Source organism: Microcaecilia unicolor, chromosome 7 (assembly GCF_901765095.1).
Source record: "Microcaecilia unicolor chromosome 7, aMicUni1.1, whole genome shotgun sequence".
NCBI classification, from domain to species: Eukaryota; Metazoa; Chordata; class Amphibia; order Gymnophiona; family Siphonopidae; genus Microcaecilia; species Microcaecilia unicolor.
Window position 1 is genome coordinate 105,476,816 of NC_044037.1, and position 17,854 is coordinate 105,494,669.

At 44.5% G+C, this 17,854-nt stretch overlaps 1 protein-coding gene across 4 annotated transcripts in view; it reads right to left on the reverse strand.

The window, feature by feature from the left end:
• Positions 1-6,231: 6,231 nt before the first annotated feature.
• The window catches only part of LOC115474203 (nuclear fragile X mental retardation-interacting protein 2-like), a 36,335-nt gene continuing 24,712 nt past the window's right edge, over positions 6,232-17,854 (reverse strand). For all 4 annotated transcript variants that reach the window (XM_030209565.1, XM_030209568.1, XM_030209567.1 and 1 more), the window contains 3 exons: positions 13,032-14,198; positions 12,819-12,851; positions 6,232-6,723 (listed from right to left, as the gene is read on the reverse strand). In XM_030209565.1, the coding sequence (XP_030065425.1) occupies positions 6,674-6,723; positions 12,819-12,851; positions 13,032-14,198 (1,250 nt within the window). In that variant the 3' untranslated portion in view covers positions 6,232-6,673. The remainder of the gene's footprint in view (positions 6,724-12,818; positions 12,852-13,031; positions 14,199-17,854) is intronic.

Here is a 17,854-nt window from a genome sequence, read left to right on the forward strand (position 1 = left end):
GGAAGTGGCAATCCTCTTTAACAGGGGGATCCTAGACCATTTCCAACTGCTTCATATAGATGTGGAGGACCAGGTTGTCATTTGCAAAAAAACTATACAAAGACAGCTAATTATTCTAAGCAATGTCTATGCCCCTAATCAGTTCAGTCAGACTTTTTATAAATCTCTATTGGATTGCCTGCTTCCTTATGATCAAGTAGCATACATAGTAGCATAGTAGATGATGGCAGAAAAAGACCTGTACGGTTCATCCAGTCTGCCCAACAAGGTAAACTCATATGTGCGGTGCAGCCACAGAAGGTGGAGGAACCCTCAATCCCTACGTTACAACAGTGCAGCAAAAAAGGAGTTGGATGATCTGGCACTTTCAATGACCCAGGGAGATGTATGGTGTAACAAAGTCTTTATTAAAGAGCATCAAATGACTTGACACAGCAGCTGTGTTTCGACGCCTATGCGCCTGCTTCAGGAGTCTTGTGATGTTCCAAAAAAGAAAATAAATATTCTTGTATGGTAAAGTTATTTGGATGTCACAATCTGTAAACACAGTATTTTAAAATGTCCCTTGGGGACTGCCCCCTCTTTCCATATAACCACATTCCAAAACAAACTGCCATCCAATCTCCGCTAAGCATCTGAGGATCCATTCCTTCTGAACAGGATTCCTTTATGTTTATCCCATGCATTTTTGAATTCCGTTTCATGGTAGCCTTTAAGAGCTAGTAAGCAGCGGGAGCTTCGAATCAGCTGTTTCCGGTTTATTTCAAATTAAATTGATGCCACCGCCATATTGAATTTCAAACAGATGGCGTGTGGACGGCGCAAGTGAGGTGAAGCGGTAAGCTATAAGCACAGTAGTATACAGTATGAGTTATAAGTATGGCAAGCAACTTTTTATAGTTTTATATAAATTGTATCATTGTAGGTCCGGTGCTATCATCTCCCCTTGACAAAGCGTTCTTCCGAAACAGGCACCTGTCGGGGAAATAGGGCACGCCGTCTGACACAGATAAGTAAAGCGCAAGCCATTGAAGTTGTTAAGATATAGACAAGACTGCTCGAGAGTACGATTACAGAGTGTGATTATAGTAGTGGTCACTAGATAGCATTAGTAAAAGGAGGGGGAAGGCGAGTCGATGATTATAAAGATAAGACTCACCGTGGGGTGATGTGAAATCAGCTGTGTAAGTGTATGAGACTCCTCCTCCATTAGCAGTGGCCATACGATTGCATATCATAGGAGCGAGTATTACTCTAAACAATAACTCTACTTCTGATTCATTTGATATCCTATAAATAAGCAGTGGATGTTCCCCAAGTCCATTTTAATAATGGTCTATGGAATTTTGCTTTAGGAAGCCATCCAAATCTTTTTTTTAAACCCCGCTAAGCTAACTGCTTTTACTACATTCTCTGGCCAGGAATTCCAGAGTTTAATTACACATTGAGTGAAGAAACATTTTCTCTGATTTGTTTTAAATTTTCTACTTTGTAACTTCATCGCATGCGCCCTAGTCCTAGTATTTTTGGAAACAGTAAACAAGTGATTCACGTCTACCCGTTCCACTCCACTCAATATTTATATACCTCTATCATATCTCCTCTCAGCCATCTTTTCTCCAAGCTGAAGAGCCCTAACCACTTTAGCCTTTCCTCATAGGAAAGTTGTCCCATTCCCTTTATCATTTTTCATCGCCCTTCTCTGTACCTTTTCTAATTCCACTATACAGTGGGGGAAATAAGTATTTGATCCCTTGCTGATTTTGTAAGTTTGCCCACTGACAAAGACATGAGCAGCCCATAATTGAAGGGTAGGTTATTGGTAACAGTGAGAGATAGCACATCACAAATTAAATCCGGAAAATCACATTGTGGAAAGTATATGAATTTATTTGCATTCTGCAGAGGGAAATAAGTATTTAATCCCTCTGGCAAACAAGACCTAATACTTGGTGGCAAAACCCTTGTTGGCAAGCACAGCGGTCAGACGTCTTCTGTAGTTGATGATGAGGTTTGCACACATGTCAGGAGGAATTTTGGTCCACTCCTCTTTGCAGATCATCTCTAAATCATTAAGAGTTCTGGGCTGTCGCTTGGCAACTCGCAGCTTCAGCTCCCTCCATAAGTTTTCAATGGGATTAAGGTCTGGTGACTGGCTAGGCCACTCCATGACCCTAATGTGCTTCTTCCTGAGCCACTCCTTTGTTGCCTTGGCTGTATGTTTTGGGTCATTGTCGTGCTGGAAGACCCAGCCACGACCCATTTTTAAGGCCCTGGCGGAGGGAAGGAGGTTGTCACTCAGAATTGTACGGTACATGGCGCCATCCATTCTCCCATTGATGCGGTGAAGTAGTCCTGTGCCCTTAGCAGAGAAACACCCCCAAAACATAACATTTCCACCTCCATGCTTGACAGTGGGGACGGTGTTCTTTGGGTCATAGGCAGCATTTCTCTTCCTCCAAACACGGCGAGTTGAGTTCATGCCAAAGAGCTCAATTTTTGTCTCATCTGACCACAGCACCTTCTCCCAATCACTCTCGGCATCATCCAGGTGTTCACTGGCAAACTTCAGACGGGCCGTCACATGTGCCTTCCGGAGCAGGGGGACCTTGCGGGCACTGCAGGATTGCAATCCGTTATGTCGTAATGTGTTACCAATGGTTTTCGTGGTGACAGTGGTCCCAGCTGCCTTGAGATCATTGACAAGTTCCCCCCTTGTAGTTGTAGGCTGATTTCTAACCTTCCTCATGATCAAGGATACCCCACGAGGTGAGATTTTGCGTGGAGCCCCAGATCTTTGTCGATTGACAGTCATTTTGTACTTCTTCCATTTTCTTACTATGGCACCAACAGTTGTCTCCTTCTCGCCCAGCGTCTTACTGATGGTTTTGTAGCCCATTCCAGCCTTGTGCAGGTGTATGATCTTGTCCCTGACATCCTTAGACAGCTCCTTGCTCTTGGCCATTTTGTAGAGGTTAGAGTCTGACTGATTCACTGAGTCTGTGGACAGGTGTCTTTCATACAGGTGACCATTGCCGACAGCTGTCTGTCATGCAGGTAACGAGTTGATTTGGAGCATCTACCTGGTCTGTAGGGGCCAGATCTCTTACTGGTTGGTGGGGGATCAAATACTTATTTCCCTCTGCAGAATGCAAATAAATTCATATACTTTCCACAATGTGATTTTCCGGATTTAATTTGTGATGTGCTATCTCTCACTGTTACCAATAACCTACCCTTCAATTATGGGCTGCTCATGTCTTTGTCAGTGGGCAAACTTACAAAATCAGCAAGGGATCAAATACTTATTTCCCCCACTGTATCTTTTTAAAGATGTGGTTACCAGAATTGAACACAATATTCGAGATACGGTCGCACCATGGAGTGATACAAAGGCATTATGTCCTCATTTTTGTTTTCCATTCCTTTTCTAATAATATCTAACATTCTATTTGCTTTCTTAGCCACCGCCGCACATTGAGCAAAGGGTTTCAGTGTATCATCAATGACGACTCCTAGATCCCTTTTCTGGTCGATGACTCTTGCATTACGTACCGTGTTTCCCCGAAAATAAGACACTGTCTTATATTAATTTTTGCTCCCCAAGACGAGCTAGGTCTTATTTTCAGGGGATGTCTTATTTTTCAGGGAAACATCGGGGTCGCCGGGCCCCCCCTCTACCCGCCCTCCGTCGCTCCCGGAAGTTGGAACTAACCTTAAATGCCTCCTTTCACCTTTGCACTCGCAGCAAGCAGCAGCAGGGCAGACCTCTCCTTCCTTCCTTGTCCCACCCTCAGGGATGTCCGACACCAAACCCGCCTCGATGTGGAGGACCCATGTCCTCGAGGATGGTATCAAGGACTCGGCTCCTGCCTCGACTCTGGCGAAGCTTTCTCCACCAACGTCGAAAAAGAACTGGCCTGGGAGGCAATCGACACTGGAGCCGTAAGTGGTACTGGTGCCCACACCGCGGGCTGAGGGCCAGGGGGGCCACAGCGGAAGGCATGGCAGATGCAGGCACCCCCGATACACATCGCTGAATGAATCCCTCCATGAGCTTTGGGAGCAAGGCTAGGATATGTTCGTCAAGGGCTGCCATCGGTAAAGGCTGAGAGGCCGGTGTGGGATCAGGTTGCCAAACTGCCTGAGGTGCAGGAGAAGGATTGCAGCTGCTGGAAAAAAGTTGCATTGGCACTCTTGGATGGAGGGGGAGTGGTCCTCCCAGCGTCAACGCTTCTTTGGCGCCCTGGAGCTCCCGGGACCGTACGTCGGAGAACAGTGTCAGTGCTTCTTGGCCTTCACCCGATGCACTCATCCAGACTCCTCAGTGCCGATGAGGACAATGTCGAATCTTCACATTGCCTCGGGGTCGGGTCCAACGATGGCTGGTCCAGGGGGGCCTGCATAGCAGGAGGCCTCAAGGCAGGTGGAGACCCACTAGACGCCTCACTGCTCCCAGTGTCTCGTGGTCTTGCAGCAGTCATCCCTACCTTGACTCCAGATGCCTCCTTTGATGTCGAAGCTGACGTTGCAGACGTCAAAGAACAGGATCGAGCTCAAAAAAGTTTTTCTCGTTGAACCTCTTGGGAAATTTGTGTCCTTTTCTTCATATGAAGGCAAAGGACACAATTTGTCGGGCTATGGTGAGGCCCGAGGCACTGAATACACCAAGAATGTGTATCAGTACCTAAAGATGGTCCGGTTGCACCGGGAGCAACGCTTGAAGCCACTGGGAGTCTTCGATGATATGAAAGGGAAAATGGCCTCGGCAAAATCAAAAGTTGTAATGGTGTCAACAAAAAAGGGGGCACAAAAATGGGAGACCCATCCGAGTAGGCCTAAAGCTGACCCGTGACAAAAATAAAGGAAACTTAAAAGCAGGGAAAGATAACTAAAATGAATAGAGGAAGGATTGAAAAACTTTTTTAAAAAAATTTGTAAGGCAAAAAAAACAAGCGAAAAACGCAGACAAAGGCTCTTCCTGAGCATGTAAGGAGCAGCGACACAATGCAGCCGCTTCCTCTCACGGAAAAGTAAAGGTGCGGGGACACTGTGAGCGGGAAGGTGTTCCGTGCATGCGTGGAGGAGCGTGGCGTGCGCTCAAGGCTGTACTACTTTTTTCAGCTATTATGCTGGTTCCTGGGCGAAGCAGATCGTCTACCCACTTGTGAGAATATTACAGCCTGCTTGTCGGAGAATGTTCTTTTACTGCTATATCCCAATCCTAAAGGTGTTATTTACAAATCTGTTTTTGATGAGTTATTTTCTTTTCAGCCTGTAAAGTGGTGGAATTCTTTACCATTGAATATTCGCTGAATAATAGGTCAGTCTAAAAGGTTCAAGAAAGCTCTTAAAACACATTTTTATCAATTATTTAATAAGTAACGGTATATATTTGTAGCTGTCCAAACATTACGTAGGATTTTTAACCTTTATCTTTGGGTTATTTTCATATATTTGTAGCTCACAGGGAAAGACTTGTTTGTGATCTTATTGTAAACCACAGGGAACTCTTGAGATCCTGCAGGGTATAAGTGCCTTACGTAAATATGTAAATGCAAATTAATATTTATGTCAGCTGTTTTGTTAATGTTCAATTGTTTGTTGTTGTAATACTTTGAAAACTTCTAATAAAAATTGTTCAAACCTAATGAATGATTTTGCTTACTGAAATCATAACATACAGAAAATGTAAGAGTTTCAAGACTTCAAACACCTGTTTGGTACTTTGCCATGGTCAGGAAACATCACCATTTGAATTAATACTAGAAACTTTCTGGTTCAAAAATCAGAAGAAGCTCTACCCCTCAGCCAAAAGGAGGCCATTGTGTTAGTCAATCTGTACAAGCTTTGTTATATTTACTATCAAGAAATAATTCCAACTGAGGAACGAAGGTTCATTGCGCTTTCAGGCCTGGAAAAAGTAGTCATGGCAGTGGGCATTAAATGCAAGAGAGGACACCGGTGTACTGCAGAGCTAACACCTTAGGCTGCACGTGACCAAGTGCTCCATCCTCTACCCACACTCTGAGCACAGGGAGAGAATGCAATCCAGGCGGCAAAACAACAAACTATATTGCTGTGAAACACAGCTAGGCAACTATGCAGACTTTAAACCCATGTTTCAGCAAGCCATAAAACCACAACTGTGCCCTGCACTCTTCACCCCACACCCCAAAATACTCTAAGAATATTTTTATTATATGTGGAAGAAAATTAAACACACACAGATTTCAGAGATGAATTTAAATATATTTTTCCTTTCTATTTGATCACCAATTGAGTATTTAACATGTACATTTTCTTTTTCTTCCTTCTGATTCAAAAAGACATTCTCACACATGAAATTAAGGTCATTTTCTTTTAAAAAAAATTATTTTCTTTTGTTTTTAAAATCTTTGCTAACAAAAGAAAACAAACAAAAACCCTAAAAATTTAAAGGTGCATTCACTTAGGAGCACAGGGTGAGAGGACAGGGGTTTTTCACTTGTGCCGCTGCCAACCCTTTCCCCAAAGGTGGGGGCAGCTATGCATTTAAAACATGTACACGTGAAGGCTAGATTTTTCCCACCCACCCCTTCTATGTTTCAAGTTTACATTTTTAAAAAATATTGAAGAAGGCAGGAGAGGAAGGGAAAGCAAGGGGATCCGCAGATGGCAACAGAGGTCTGGTTTAACCCTTTCCATCGGTGGGCTCAGAATACATTGTGACTCTTGCTGGATCTGTGGGAGAACAAAAAACAATTGAGAGAGAGAATAAAGTGGAAAGAGAGCAGAAATGTCTAGCAACAATGGATAAATTAGGTCTTACCCCATAATTTTCTTTCCATTAGTCCTTCCCACTAGTCAGGCGCTTGTGGGATAGTTGTGTCCATCAACCAGTAGGTGGAGATAGAGAACTTAAAACTGAGCTGAGACACATCTCTCTTGGCATCCAGTCCAGCTGCTCAGCATTTACGTAGAAAAGCAGTAAGGAGAAACTCACAACAAACATGACAACCTTAAACAACTCACTAACCTAACACTAACCAGACGAGCAAACGTGTAAACCTCTCATCTCTGGACAACTTGTAGAGAACAAGAAATATGCAGGAAGGCGACAGTCATTATTTGACTCCTTAATTCGCACTGACTAAACATCTCAGGAACCTTGGATAGGCCTCTCAAATAGTGGAAAGGACTAATGAAAAGAAAATTATCAGGTAAGACCTAATTTCTCCTTCCATTATGTAGCTTCCCACTATTCCAGAACCTGTGGGATGTTCAAAAGCAATCCCTAGAGTGGGTGGGATCCTGGGGTCAAAGCCCCAAAACTGAGGTCTACCCTGTAGTGCTTGGCAAAGGTATGCAGCATCAACCACGTTGCCACCTTTCAAATATGTGCCAGAGACAGTAAGGAGTCTCCACCCAGGATGTTGCTGTACGCCTCGTAGAATGAGCCTACAAGCAAATAAGTAGACGCGATACTCTCCTTCAGCTATCTAGCAATTGTGGGTTTGGAAGCCATGAGGCTAAGCCTCTGTTTACCATAAACAGTCTGTCTGATTTGCAAAACACATTTGTGATTTCCAGATATCTAATGAGGATTCTACGCACATCGAGAAACTTTAAAGAATACTGAGCCTATTTGTCCTCTCTGTGAAAGGACATATGCTCCACAGATTGGTTGAGATGAAATGTCAATACCACTTTTGGAAGGAAGGAACTGTGTGCAGGGAGACTACTGCCCCTAAAAAGCGAAGAAAGGGAACCCAACAAGAGAGAGCCTGAAGCTCCGAAACCCTATGTGCCGAAGCAACAGCCACCAAGAGTGCTGTCTTTAGCATAAGATCTTTCAACGAGGCCTTCCGGAGTGGCTCAAAATGAAGCGTCTGAAGAGCGCAAAGGACTAAATTAAGGTTCCTCTCTCAGTGAGCTCTTTGTTCCAGCTTGCAGTGGGCGTCTTGATTTGTTGGGACTCCTGTTGAAGCCCCACTGTTCCATCTATAAAAGTTCATTTTAGCCATGAGGCAGGTCCTGTCCTTCTGGAGAAACTGAGGAGCATGGAATGCAGCTCCACTCCAATGGGGAAGTGAAAAGGAGGACAAAAGAAGGAAGTGGTCTCAGTTGTGGTTAAGGGACTATTGATATTTATTTTCAATCCACACTGAGGTGGCCTGTGGAAGCTCCTGTGCGCAAACATCTCTCTGGATGTTTTCCTTTCATCAGGGTCCATACCCCGCCCCCACAATTTGAACTAGAAATTGAGAATCCTAACACTCCAAAGGAAAAGAGCGTGATAGCTTCTCCATGTCCTTTGCCTTCTGTCTCAAATCACAGAATTGGATCATCTCAAGTACTCTTACCAACAACTATATCTTTGTCTTATGATTCTGTACAGAACACATCAGTATTAGTTGGACAGCAAGAGGTATCCAAAAGGATATTCTTGAACTAGTGTTTGTCTTGTAAGTTTTTGTCCATTCTAATCTTGCTAAATTTAATTAATTTATTGAACAGTCTGCTAAGAAATCTGTGGATCAGGACTTAAAGATCTCACAGTTGGAAAGGGATTGGCTCTCAAGCTGCTAATTCCCAATTGGCTGTGACTATGGATTGTTTGACGATTCATCTACAGATGGAGGATTTGGAGAATAATACCGCCCAGGAACTGCTAGCACGGCTTGGTAAAAGAGGCCCTTAGAGGGTTTACTTTCAACTAAAGTTGGATAGTAATTTTCTTTATATAATGTGATAACAGGTTTTGGATAGGGTTTAAATGATGGCCTGCAGGTGTACCTTATTTTTTTCCCTTAAGTTCCAGATTTGTCCTTCATAATGTGAGCTAGTTTGCTTGATGTGTAAAAATATTTGAGTTCTGAATTGTATTTCTTTATTCCTTTGCAATTTGCTAGAATGTTATCTTTTGTAATATTTAAAGTTATAAATTTTAAAAAAAAGTTCTACTCTGGCCCCTGAAACGGGCCAAAGCCACAATCTGAATTTTTAGAGAATCCTTTCTGAAGGCCTGCCTGGAGAAATGCTAGGATATGAGCAGAGAAGGAAGAAAGTCCGTGCTCAGAACATCAGCTCTCAAACGCCCTCTACACCCTCACATATGCAATGTTTTGAGCCTGAAGCAAGGTAGCAATGGCCGATACAGAATAACCTTATGTCCTTCCACTGCTTATTTCTAGGTTAAGCAGCATAAATGAGTTGGGCAGAAAAGATCTGTGGTTGTCAGCAACTCACATTGCTGGGTCCTTGATTGTGGAGACAGACTTTCTCAGCAAGCACTCCTTGGACCCAAGAGAATGAGAACTATCCAGGGTTTTTAGCTGATAGTGGACTGATGGCATTCTTTGCTTCTGGACTTGATGGTGACAAAAAGGAATGCAAAAAAGTGCCCAAGTTCTTCAGCTGTCAGAAGGAACTGAACTCAGTTGGGATCGATGACCTACTGCAGCCCTGGCCAGATTCCCATATGCCGAAGGATGCAGCCACCACCACCATAATCTTGGTGAACATTCTTGGTACCAAGGCGAAACCAAAGGGCAAAACTCTGAACTGAAAGTGATGGCCCAGCATCACAAAACGTAGAAACCTCTGATGCAACAGTGATATGATTATAAGCAAGCACGCCTCCATGAGATCAAGGGCAGTGAGAACCGAGGCTATGACTGCTCTTAGTGTTTCCACGAGAAAGCAGGACACTCGGAGGCACCGGTTTTGACCTTTGAGACTTAAGGCTGGACGAAAGGTGCTTTTCTTGGGATAATGAAGCAGATGGAGTATTTGCTTTGTCCATGTTCAGCATGGGGAACTGGAACAATGGCACAGAGCAAGTAAGCAACCTACAGTGGTCTGAACCTCGACCGCTGGTTACCTTTCAACAAGGAGACTGCAAGAAGAGAGGAGTGACTGTGCAGATGAACTTCAACTTGTAACCTGTAAGAATATCCAGAACCCACTGATTTGTCCAGCCCTGAGGCTGTAAAATGGCAGCTGTGATTCGTGTGTGATCAGCCAAAGAATGCTCCTCACTGCCAGCTGGCCCTGATGAAATGGCGCCTGTTCCTATGATCTCCTGCATCAATCTGCACACCGGTCCTGCCAGAGACCCCAAAGACCCCAGCATATTTGAATGCTGCACTAAATCCAAAGATGTGTTGCCACCGACCATTTCCTCTATGTCCCATGGGATTCCCGGCTCGCACACACTGCAACACCCCAATGCCAGCCAGCAGGAACAATGCTTAACTGCCTTTGCCTTCGCCATTCACCAAGACTGTCACCAATGCAGCATAACGTGTCCCAAGCGGTGAGTCAGATCCCTCCTCTGCACCAAGCAGAACTTGCAGCCCTCCAATGGGTTCCTAGTCAAACTTTAGTCAGACTTACCTCTGCCAGCTGCTCCGCCCCCCCCCCCCCCCCCAACCTCACAATCCTCACACGTCTTACCACAGATGAGAAAGGCTCAGGACTAATACTCTGGCCCACACTCTCTCTAGCAAACCTCTTTCCTTTTTTTTTTTTTAGAGGTTGCTGTGCTGGAAAAGGAGAGTTCCACAGGAAACGGGAAAGATGAAGGGAGAAAAGAAGTAAATTCCTGGGGCACCAGAGACAGGGATCTGAAGACCTCCAGATATGACTCTGCAGACTCAAGCCACCCACAAAGCTCAATTGGTGACCAGCTGGCCAACTGGATCAAGAGCAAAGAACTCAGAACCAGAGGCTGAAAAGGTGTCCATCACCTCTGGAGTTAATACCGAGGAGCTGGACTGGATGCCAAGAGAGATGTATCTTTGCTCAGTTTTCAGTTCTCTATCTCCACCTGCTGGCTGATGGACACAACTATCCCACAGGTTTTGGAATACTGGGAAACTACGTAATGAAAACTCCCATTTCATCATGAAACCCTTCTTTCACTATGCATCCTCCCCAGCAGGGCTCTCTTCAAAACAGTATTATTTCAAAATGACCCTCCCCAACCGCAGCCAGAAGTCCTTTAAAGATTCCTTCTCACCTATCTCAAGGACTATCACACCTACAGCCAGCGAGACCCAACAGCCAATATCTCTCACCCTAAGTTTAGGAGATTCTATCCCCAGCCAGTACTATCTCTGCATTGGGATCCCTTCCGTCTACAATCACTACCCCTAGTATGGCACCCTTAGACACTCAGGCAACCCTATACCAATGGTTATGGTGTTTCTATAAGCAATGTTGACTAACTTCCTAGAGGTAGCACTGTGTGTTATCCCTTTATAGTATATATTCTGGTTGCACATTACGGTTTGTATACAAGTATTTCACAGTCAACGTCGCATACAAATGCTTCATACATGTTTTCTGCTAAATCTCATAGGGCTCTCTATAGGCAGTACTATATAACGGGTACATAAGGCCTCCAAACAGACAGCGGTACATAAGAACATACAAGATCATATATAAATTAGCTTAAAAGTCTGGAGGTAATTTTGAATAGCTCACCTGGGTACTTTTAAACCTGGGTACTTTTACAGTGCATCCCTGTTGAAAACCGCCTACTGAGATAGACCCCCTTCAAGTTAGCATAATGTATGCACGTTAAAGGTACCTGTGCATTTTTGCACTTTCTGACTGAGGACAAGAGGTTCAAACAACACACATACATAAAATTTCCAGAAGGTAACTGTGCTTTTTTTTCCTCCTTAAGCATGCCTCATCATCCCTGGCAGACTAGTCCAAGCAAGTGGGTTATGCCCCTCTACCAGCAGATGGAGTTGGAGTTGGGGGGGGGGGGGAGCTCAGAGCTGACTTCATGTCCTCTGTACAGGGCTGGTGCTGCCTTTAGCTCCTCAGTATTTCTCTGACTCCAGATGTTGCAGACATGTGGCCAGGTACAGCCAACTATGAGTACGTCACTTCTAGAAAGGCTGTAGATTCCTGTGGAGTACAGATCAAGCCTTTGCAGCTGATTTCTCTTTCCTCTTAGGAACAGACTCTGTTGGGGTCTGAATTAACACACCAAATGGGTCCACTAGTGAGTGGTGCTCAGTGTCTTTTTACCCCCAGTGAGTCTGACAACATGAGATACTGATAGCACAGCCTCTTCCCACACTTCCTTCCACTCTTCTACAGAGCTGTGCCAGATTTAGACTCAGTCACTCCCCCCTTCCTCCAGTTGTTTCAATGCCTGTGGACCAAAAAGGGAGCAGGTGCCAGGTGGGCAGATGCAATCCACTCTCCTTCCACCTGCTTCCAGTATATTTGGTTACAAAAAAAAAAGTAAGGTGACTCACTGCCAGTAGGTCACAACAGTTCAGTATTCAGCCAGTGCAAGTAGCACTAGGTGAGAGGGAGCAATCAGTGTAGATTTAGCACCCTGCCAAAAGTGCAACTGGAGGTGTTCTCCAGATTGAGCCGGTGGCACATGTGATATACATGGAATAAGGCCTGGTCAGTGCTCTTGTACTGGTAAGAGCAGTAGCTAAGCAACACCTAGACAAAAAAATGATGATGAAACACTAAATTCTCATTCCTAGGTTAGTAACCATAAAATGTTTTTTAACATCAGGTTTGGCTTTGGCGATGCACTAGGAACCCAAAATATTACCTTCAGTTGTATTAGCTGTGATATGAAATACTGAGGAGCTATAGATAGCACCAGCCCCCTATATGGGGAATGAAGTCATCACTTAAGATTTTTTTTCTCTGACTTTATTTGCTGGCAGAGGGACATAACCCACTTGTCTGGACTGGTCTGGCAGGCCTCGAGGAGAGTAAATTAAAAAGGGAGGTCTACATTTCACATTATAATCTTCCATGATGACCAGAACTATATAGGTTAACTTTACCTAATTTATGCAAATTCCACAGCTGATCCCATTCTAAAAAAAGAGAAAAAATAAATTAATTAAACATTAAGCATTGTAACAATGAAAATGTTTCAGCAGTTTTTCTTGCTGTTCTGTTATTAAGACCCATGCACAAATCTGCCAGTGCACTGTAGTCCCTGCTGGAACAGGGCATGGTTCAAAGCCACAAGATCCTCCTTAGCAGTAACTTACCTTGCATGTGATACCACACCACTGCCTCCCAGTCCTTCACACTCGCAGACTCCTGGCATGCTTGGGGCTCCGTCTCTGCTGCTACCTCCAGCACGTTAGTGGGGACGAGGGGCGGGGTCTCTCCTGCAGACACTGCTTGCCCAGCATTTGGGTCATTGATGAAGGAAAGCCCCCACTCATTCTGAAAAATGGCACCCAGGTGCTCTTTATTCTGGGAATATGCACAGGGTGGAGAGCCAGGGGCACTCTGTCCATTCTCACTGCTGGGTGAGGATTCCAAACGAAGTGGCACTGGCTCTGGGGTTGCAGGAGATGAGGGAGCACCTGAAGTAGGGAGAAAAGCGGCAGAAGTGGCTGCAGTTGCGCCAGTTCGATACGAATCATTTTGGCTGGTGGATAGCACACAGTTGGGCAAGCTGTTAGTGGTCTTCACTGCTGAGGCAGGCACCATGGTGGTCTTAGCTGCTGAGGTTACAGCAGGCTCTGGGGTTCTCTTCTCTAGATTTTCTTTCACCTTGCTAGCATAGCTGATCTTCGGTAGGGTGCGAGCACTACTGTTGTCTACTGGAAAGACTGGTGGCTGTTTGAAGGGAGACCAAGTCTCCTCTCTCCCTGCCGTGCTGGAAGTTGGCTTCCCCTCCACCTTGTCACGCGGCTGAGGCGGATCTGCAACTCCTGGTGAACGATGTGTGGAAGCAGAATTCACCCCAGTTTTCACACTGCCAGTAGGTACAGTGTGGGGCTCAGGGGAATCACCCTTCTGCTCCTCAAAAGTTCCTAGCAACTCCTTGGTCTTCTGCATTCGTGTATAACCTCGGCTCTCAAAGCTGATGCCACCGGAATGCTGAGGCCGATAGCCATTGACTGCATTATTTTGCCGAGGAACCCAGTCCCTCCTGTACTTTCTCTCAAAGTCCCTAAAGTTCCTCCTGAAGCCTGGCTGGAAGGGCCCTGAGCGGTCAGTATAGTGTGATTGGTGCCTGTGGTAACTGTAATGGTGGGCAGGAGGTCTCTGTGTCTGGCGAGGGGCTATGGTCTCCCGCTCTGAAATCTGCAGGTTACGGATATTCATGCTGTTTGATGGGCTCAACGGGGTGCTTTCCTCGTTCCGACTGGACACTGTTTCAATCTCCGGGTCAGGACCGCACCCATTAGTGTCCCAGGACCCTGGGAAGGAGAAAGAACGTTGGGTTAAGTAATCATCCACATGACAAAAATAATTACCCCCAGACCCAATCAGATAACAATTGGCAATTATTCAGTGAACAGAAGTCCTCTGTGCTTTAGAAAAAGCAGAAATTAAAAAATATAAACAAAACGATAACAGCTGGTTGGAACTTCTTCCTAAATGCTGTTTATTTTTTGGTATTAACTTGCAGATTTTAAAAGGGTACAACAGGGATGAAAAAAATCCCAGAAATCAGGTGACCTGTGAACATAAAATTCAGCACCTGGCAGTGCCTGAAGTGAAATCAGTGCTAGTCAGACATGGTCCAGGAGAAGAAATACGACAGCAGAAATATAGGAGGGTGTGGGGGGAAAAGGGGGGGGGGGGGGGGGATAAAAGAATAAACTATACATTAAAAAAGGGAAGAGAATCACATGACCACAGGCATGCGAGTGTGACCTAGCCTGCAGGAGCTCCCAGCTCTTTTCCTGTTAAATCTGGATATATAGTGCTCCAAGCTGCAGTATTTTAATGCAAATTGGTGAACCCTATTGGTGAGCTTATACTGCACCTGCAGGATAAAAATTTAAGACTGAACGGTGGTTATGACCAGTAAGTCGGAGAAGGGGCCAGCTGATAAGCCGTGGGCCACAGAGTCCAAAATGGCAGCAGATAAACAACAGCCAGTGCTGATAATGTCAGGAGGTAACTTGCCATCTCACCCAATGCTTCAAGGCAATATTAGAAGATAAGATGTCGCAACTTCAATCTACTCTGCACAAAATGAAAGAAGCTTTGGAGGCCCAGTGCAATAAACTTACTGAGGCTGAACATCAAATACCACCACAAAAATGGGAGTGAGCTGCCTCCAGGAGCTACAAGTTTAGCATTATGTGAAGAAAGGCTGGATGGCCAAGAAAATTGTAACCGCAGAAACAACCTCAGGCTAGTGTCTGCTGGAACATATTGCAGACAAGGATTTGGTGGCAATCTGTGAAATAAAGTTTACAAGCAGCCTGGGTTTATCGGACAACAGAACCAAATTCCAGGTGGAATGCAAACATTGACTGGGAGACCCTGTGGCGACAGCCAGTTTTCTTAACTACACAGATAAGCTGCCATTCTCTGGGTCTACAGAGCTATGCATCAAGTGGAGAGTCATGGCTCTAAGATACAACTTCTCAGTTGAAGTGGTGGCACAGCACCATGCAGTGGTGTCATACTGCTCACAACTAGTTAACTGTGGCATCCTCTTTGTGATACATAACCCAGCAAAGATTAAAGTTTTCTACAATGGCATGGTGAAGATGTGTGAATCGGTGCAAACTGTAAAGCATTTTGTAAATTTCTTGGGAGAGATGAATGCTCAGGGGAACAAGGACAATTAAAGCTGGTCCAACAGATGCCTTTCTAGTGCTTGGGATGAGTCTCTAATCAGTTTGCTGCCCTGCAGAAGGGAGACTCGGGCAAAAGGTGACCCTGGTCGGATAAGTGATCACCTGGGAACAGCCACAATTTAGATAGACTCATTGGGAGACTTGATTGCCCTTATGAACAAGGGGAATTAATGAGGGTCCAACACGTGCTTTACTAATGCTCAGGATGAGTTTTTATTACAATTTGCTGACCTGTGGGTGGTAGATTCTGGCAATGGGTGACTATGTTTGGCTATGTAATTGTTTAGGAACAGATGCGGTTTGGATCAGATAACTGCATTATGGTTCACACAGCTAGAATACAATGCACCTAAGTACTTCATATCTGTGCACTTATTATATAACATTGTAGGAAATATGCTTCCTGGGCTACTGGAGTTCCCCAGATTGTGGGGGGCTTTTACTGTTTTTGCAGTTCTTGGAACTTATGGCTTTTGGTTTCTCTGAAATGGGAGGAGGGAGGAGTGGTACGTGGGATACATAGATGGGGAATGGGGAGTGTTTCCATGATGGGGGAGGAAGGGGTAACAATGGTATTTTGGTATGAAGTGGAAACTTATGGCACGAATATGTGAAGGGGGTGGTTGGCTCTGGCAGGGCACAGGGGAGAGAGTATGGTGGCAAATCACTCAAGGAGACTTATCTACCGCTACCCTAACATGACGAGTACACAAAATGAGGGGTGGGGGTGTGATTGGGGTCCTGAACCCGTGGTCTTCTTGGAGGGTTGGTACAGATGGTCAACATGCATACAGGAGCATGGGTGAAATAAAAATCATTTCCTTAAACGTGAATGGTATCCACTCTCCAGTGAAACGAACCAAGATACTTAATTATTTATGACAACAGAGAGTCAATACTGCAAGAAACTCACTTTATAAAACATAAACCAATAGTAACTCAATGACGGTGAGTGGGCAGAGAGTTGAGGAACCTCTGCATATAGCCCAAGCTTTTTTGGACTATTATACAAAGCTATATTCCAGGGCTCCTGGGGATGAAGAAGTGAGGGATCAGTTCTTTCAGGGGCTCAATCTACCACTGTTGACAGATGCAGAGAGGATGAACCCTAATACCCCAATCACAGTGGGTGAAATTAGAGCAGCCATAAAATATCTAAAAATGGCTAAAGCACTAGGATCCGACAGATTTATACACTGGATGTTGGAAAGATATGGGATGGGGGCTTATATATAATTAAAAAATAATAATTATCCTGTTTTTATTAGTGGTCAGGTTACGCATGAAGTGTTTTTGTTCTGTCCTCTCTTATTTATTTCTATCTTTTTTTTTTTTGTAAATCACTTAGATTTGGGTTTCCATGATATGGCTATTAATCAAATTCCTGGATGGGGGCCACCTTTCCCACTTGGATTAGACTATTATATGCCATGGCGGAAGCACAACAAATAGTTAACAACACGTTGACTGATGTTTACCCCTTAAAAGACAGGGTTGTCCGCTGCCCCCTCCCCCCATTTATTTTAACCTTAGGATTGCTGATACAGAAAATCTGCACACACTCAGATCTTCGGGGAGGGGGGGGGGCAGGGAACGGGACAGGACTTGCATGGGCAGCCATAGCAGCACATCCATCTGATCGCAGATGATATACTGCTCTTTGTGGGAAACCCAGAATTTGAATTAGTAATAATTAAGATCTCCTAGAATTGGAAGTTTTTCGGTCTTTAATTGGAAGTTTTTTGGGGTGTACAAATCAATTATGACAAGTCTGAGTGTTTGGTGGGGGGGGGGGGGGGGGGGGTTAATTTTCATCTGCATCAGCTTAGAGTGATTCGATCCAGTTTCAGCACTGAATGCTTCAGAAGTATAGCCCAGGCTGTTCTTGGCTATCTTGACTACTGTAATTCTTTATATGTGGGACCTGCCATGAAGCTATTATGGAGATTGCAGCTTCATCAAAATACAGCTGCTAGATTGACTTTTAGAGTTAATAAATTTGAAAGCTATTCCTCTATTTAAAAAAAATTATGTTGCCTTCCAGTTTTCTCACACAAAGTTTAAAATAGCCTGTATGGGACATAATTCAGTTTGTCTACCCAAGTATCCGATTTTGTTGTCTACAGGAAGGGCTTTTTGACCTGCTCATTTAAATAGTGTTTCCAAATCCCCAAGGTATTAAGGTTAAGAGTTATTTGAGCAACTCTTTTCAATATTTAGCAGTAAAAATTTGGAATGGTATTCCTCACTAAATTAGA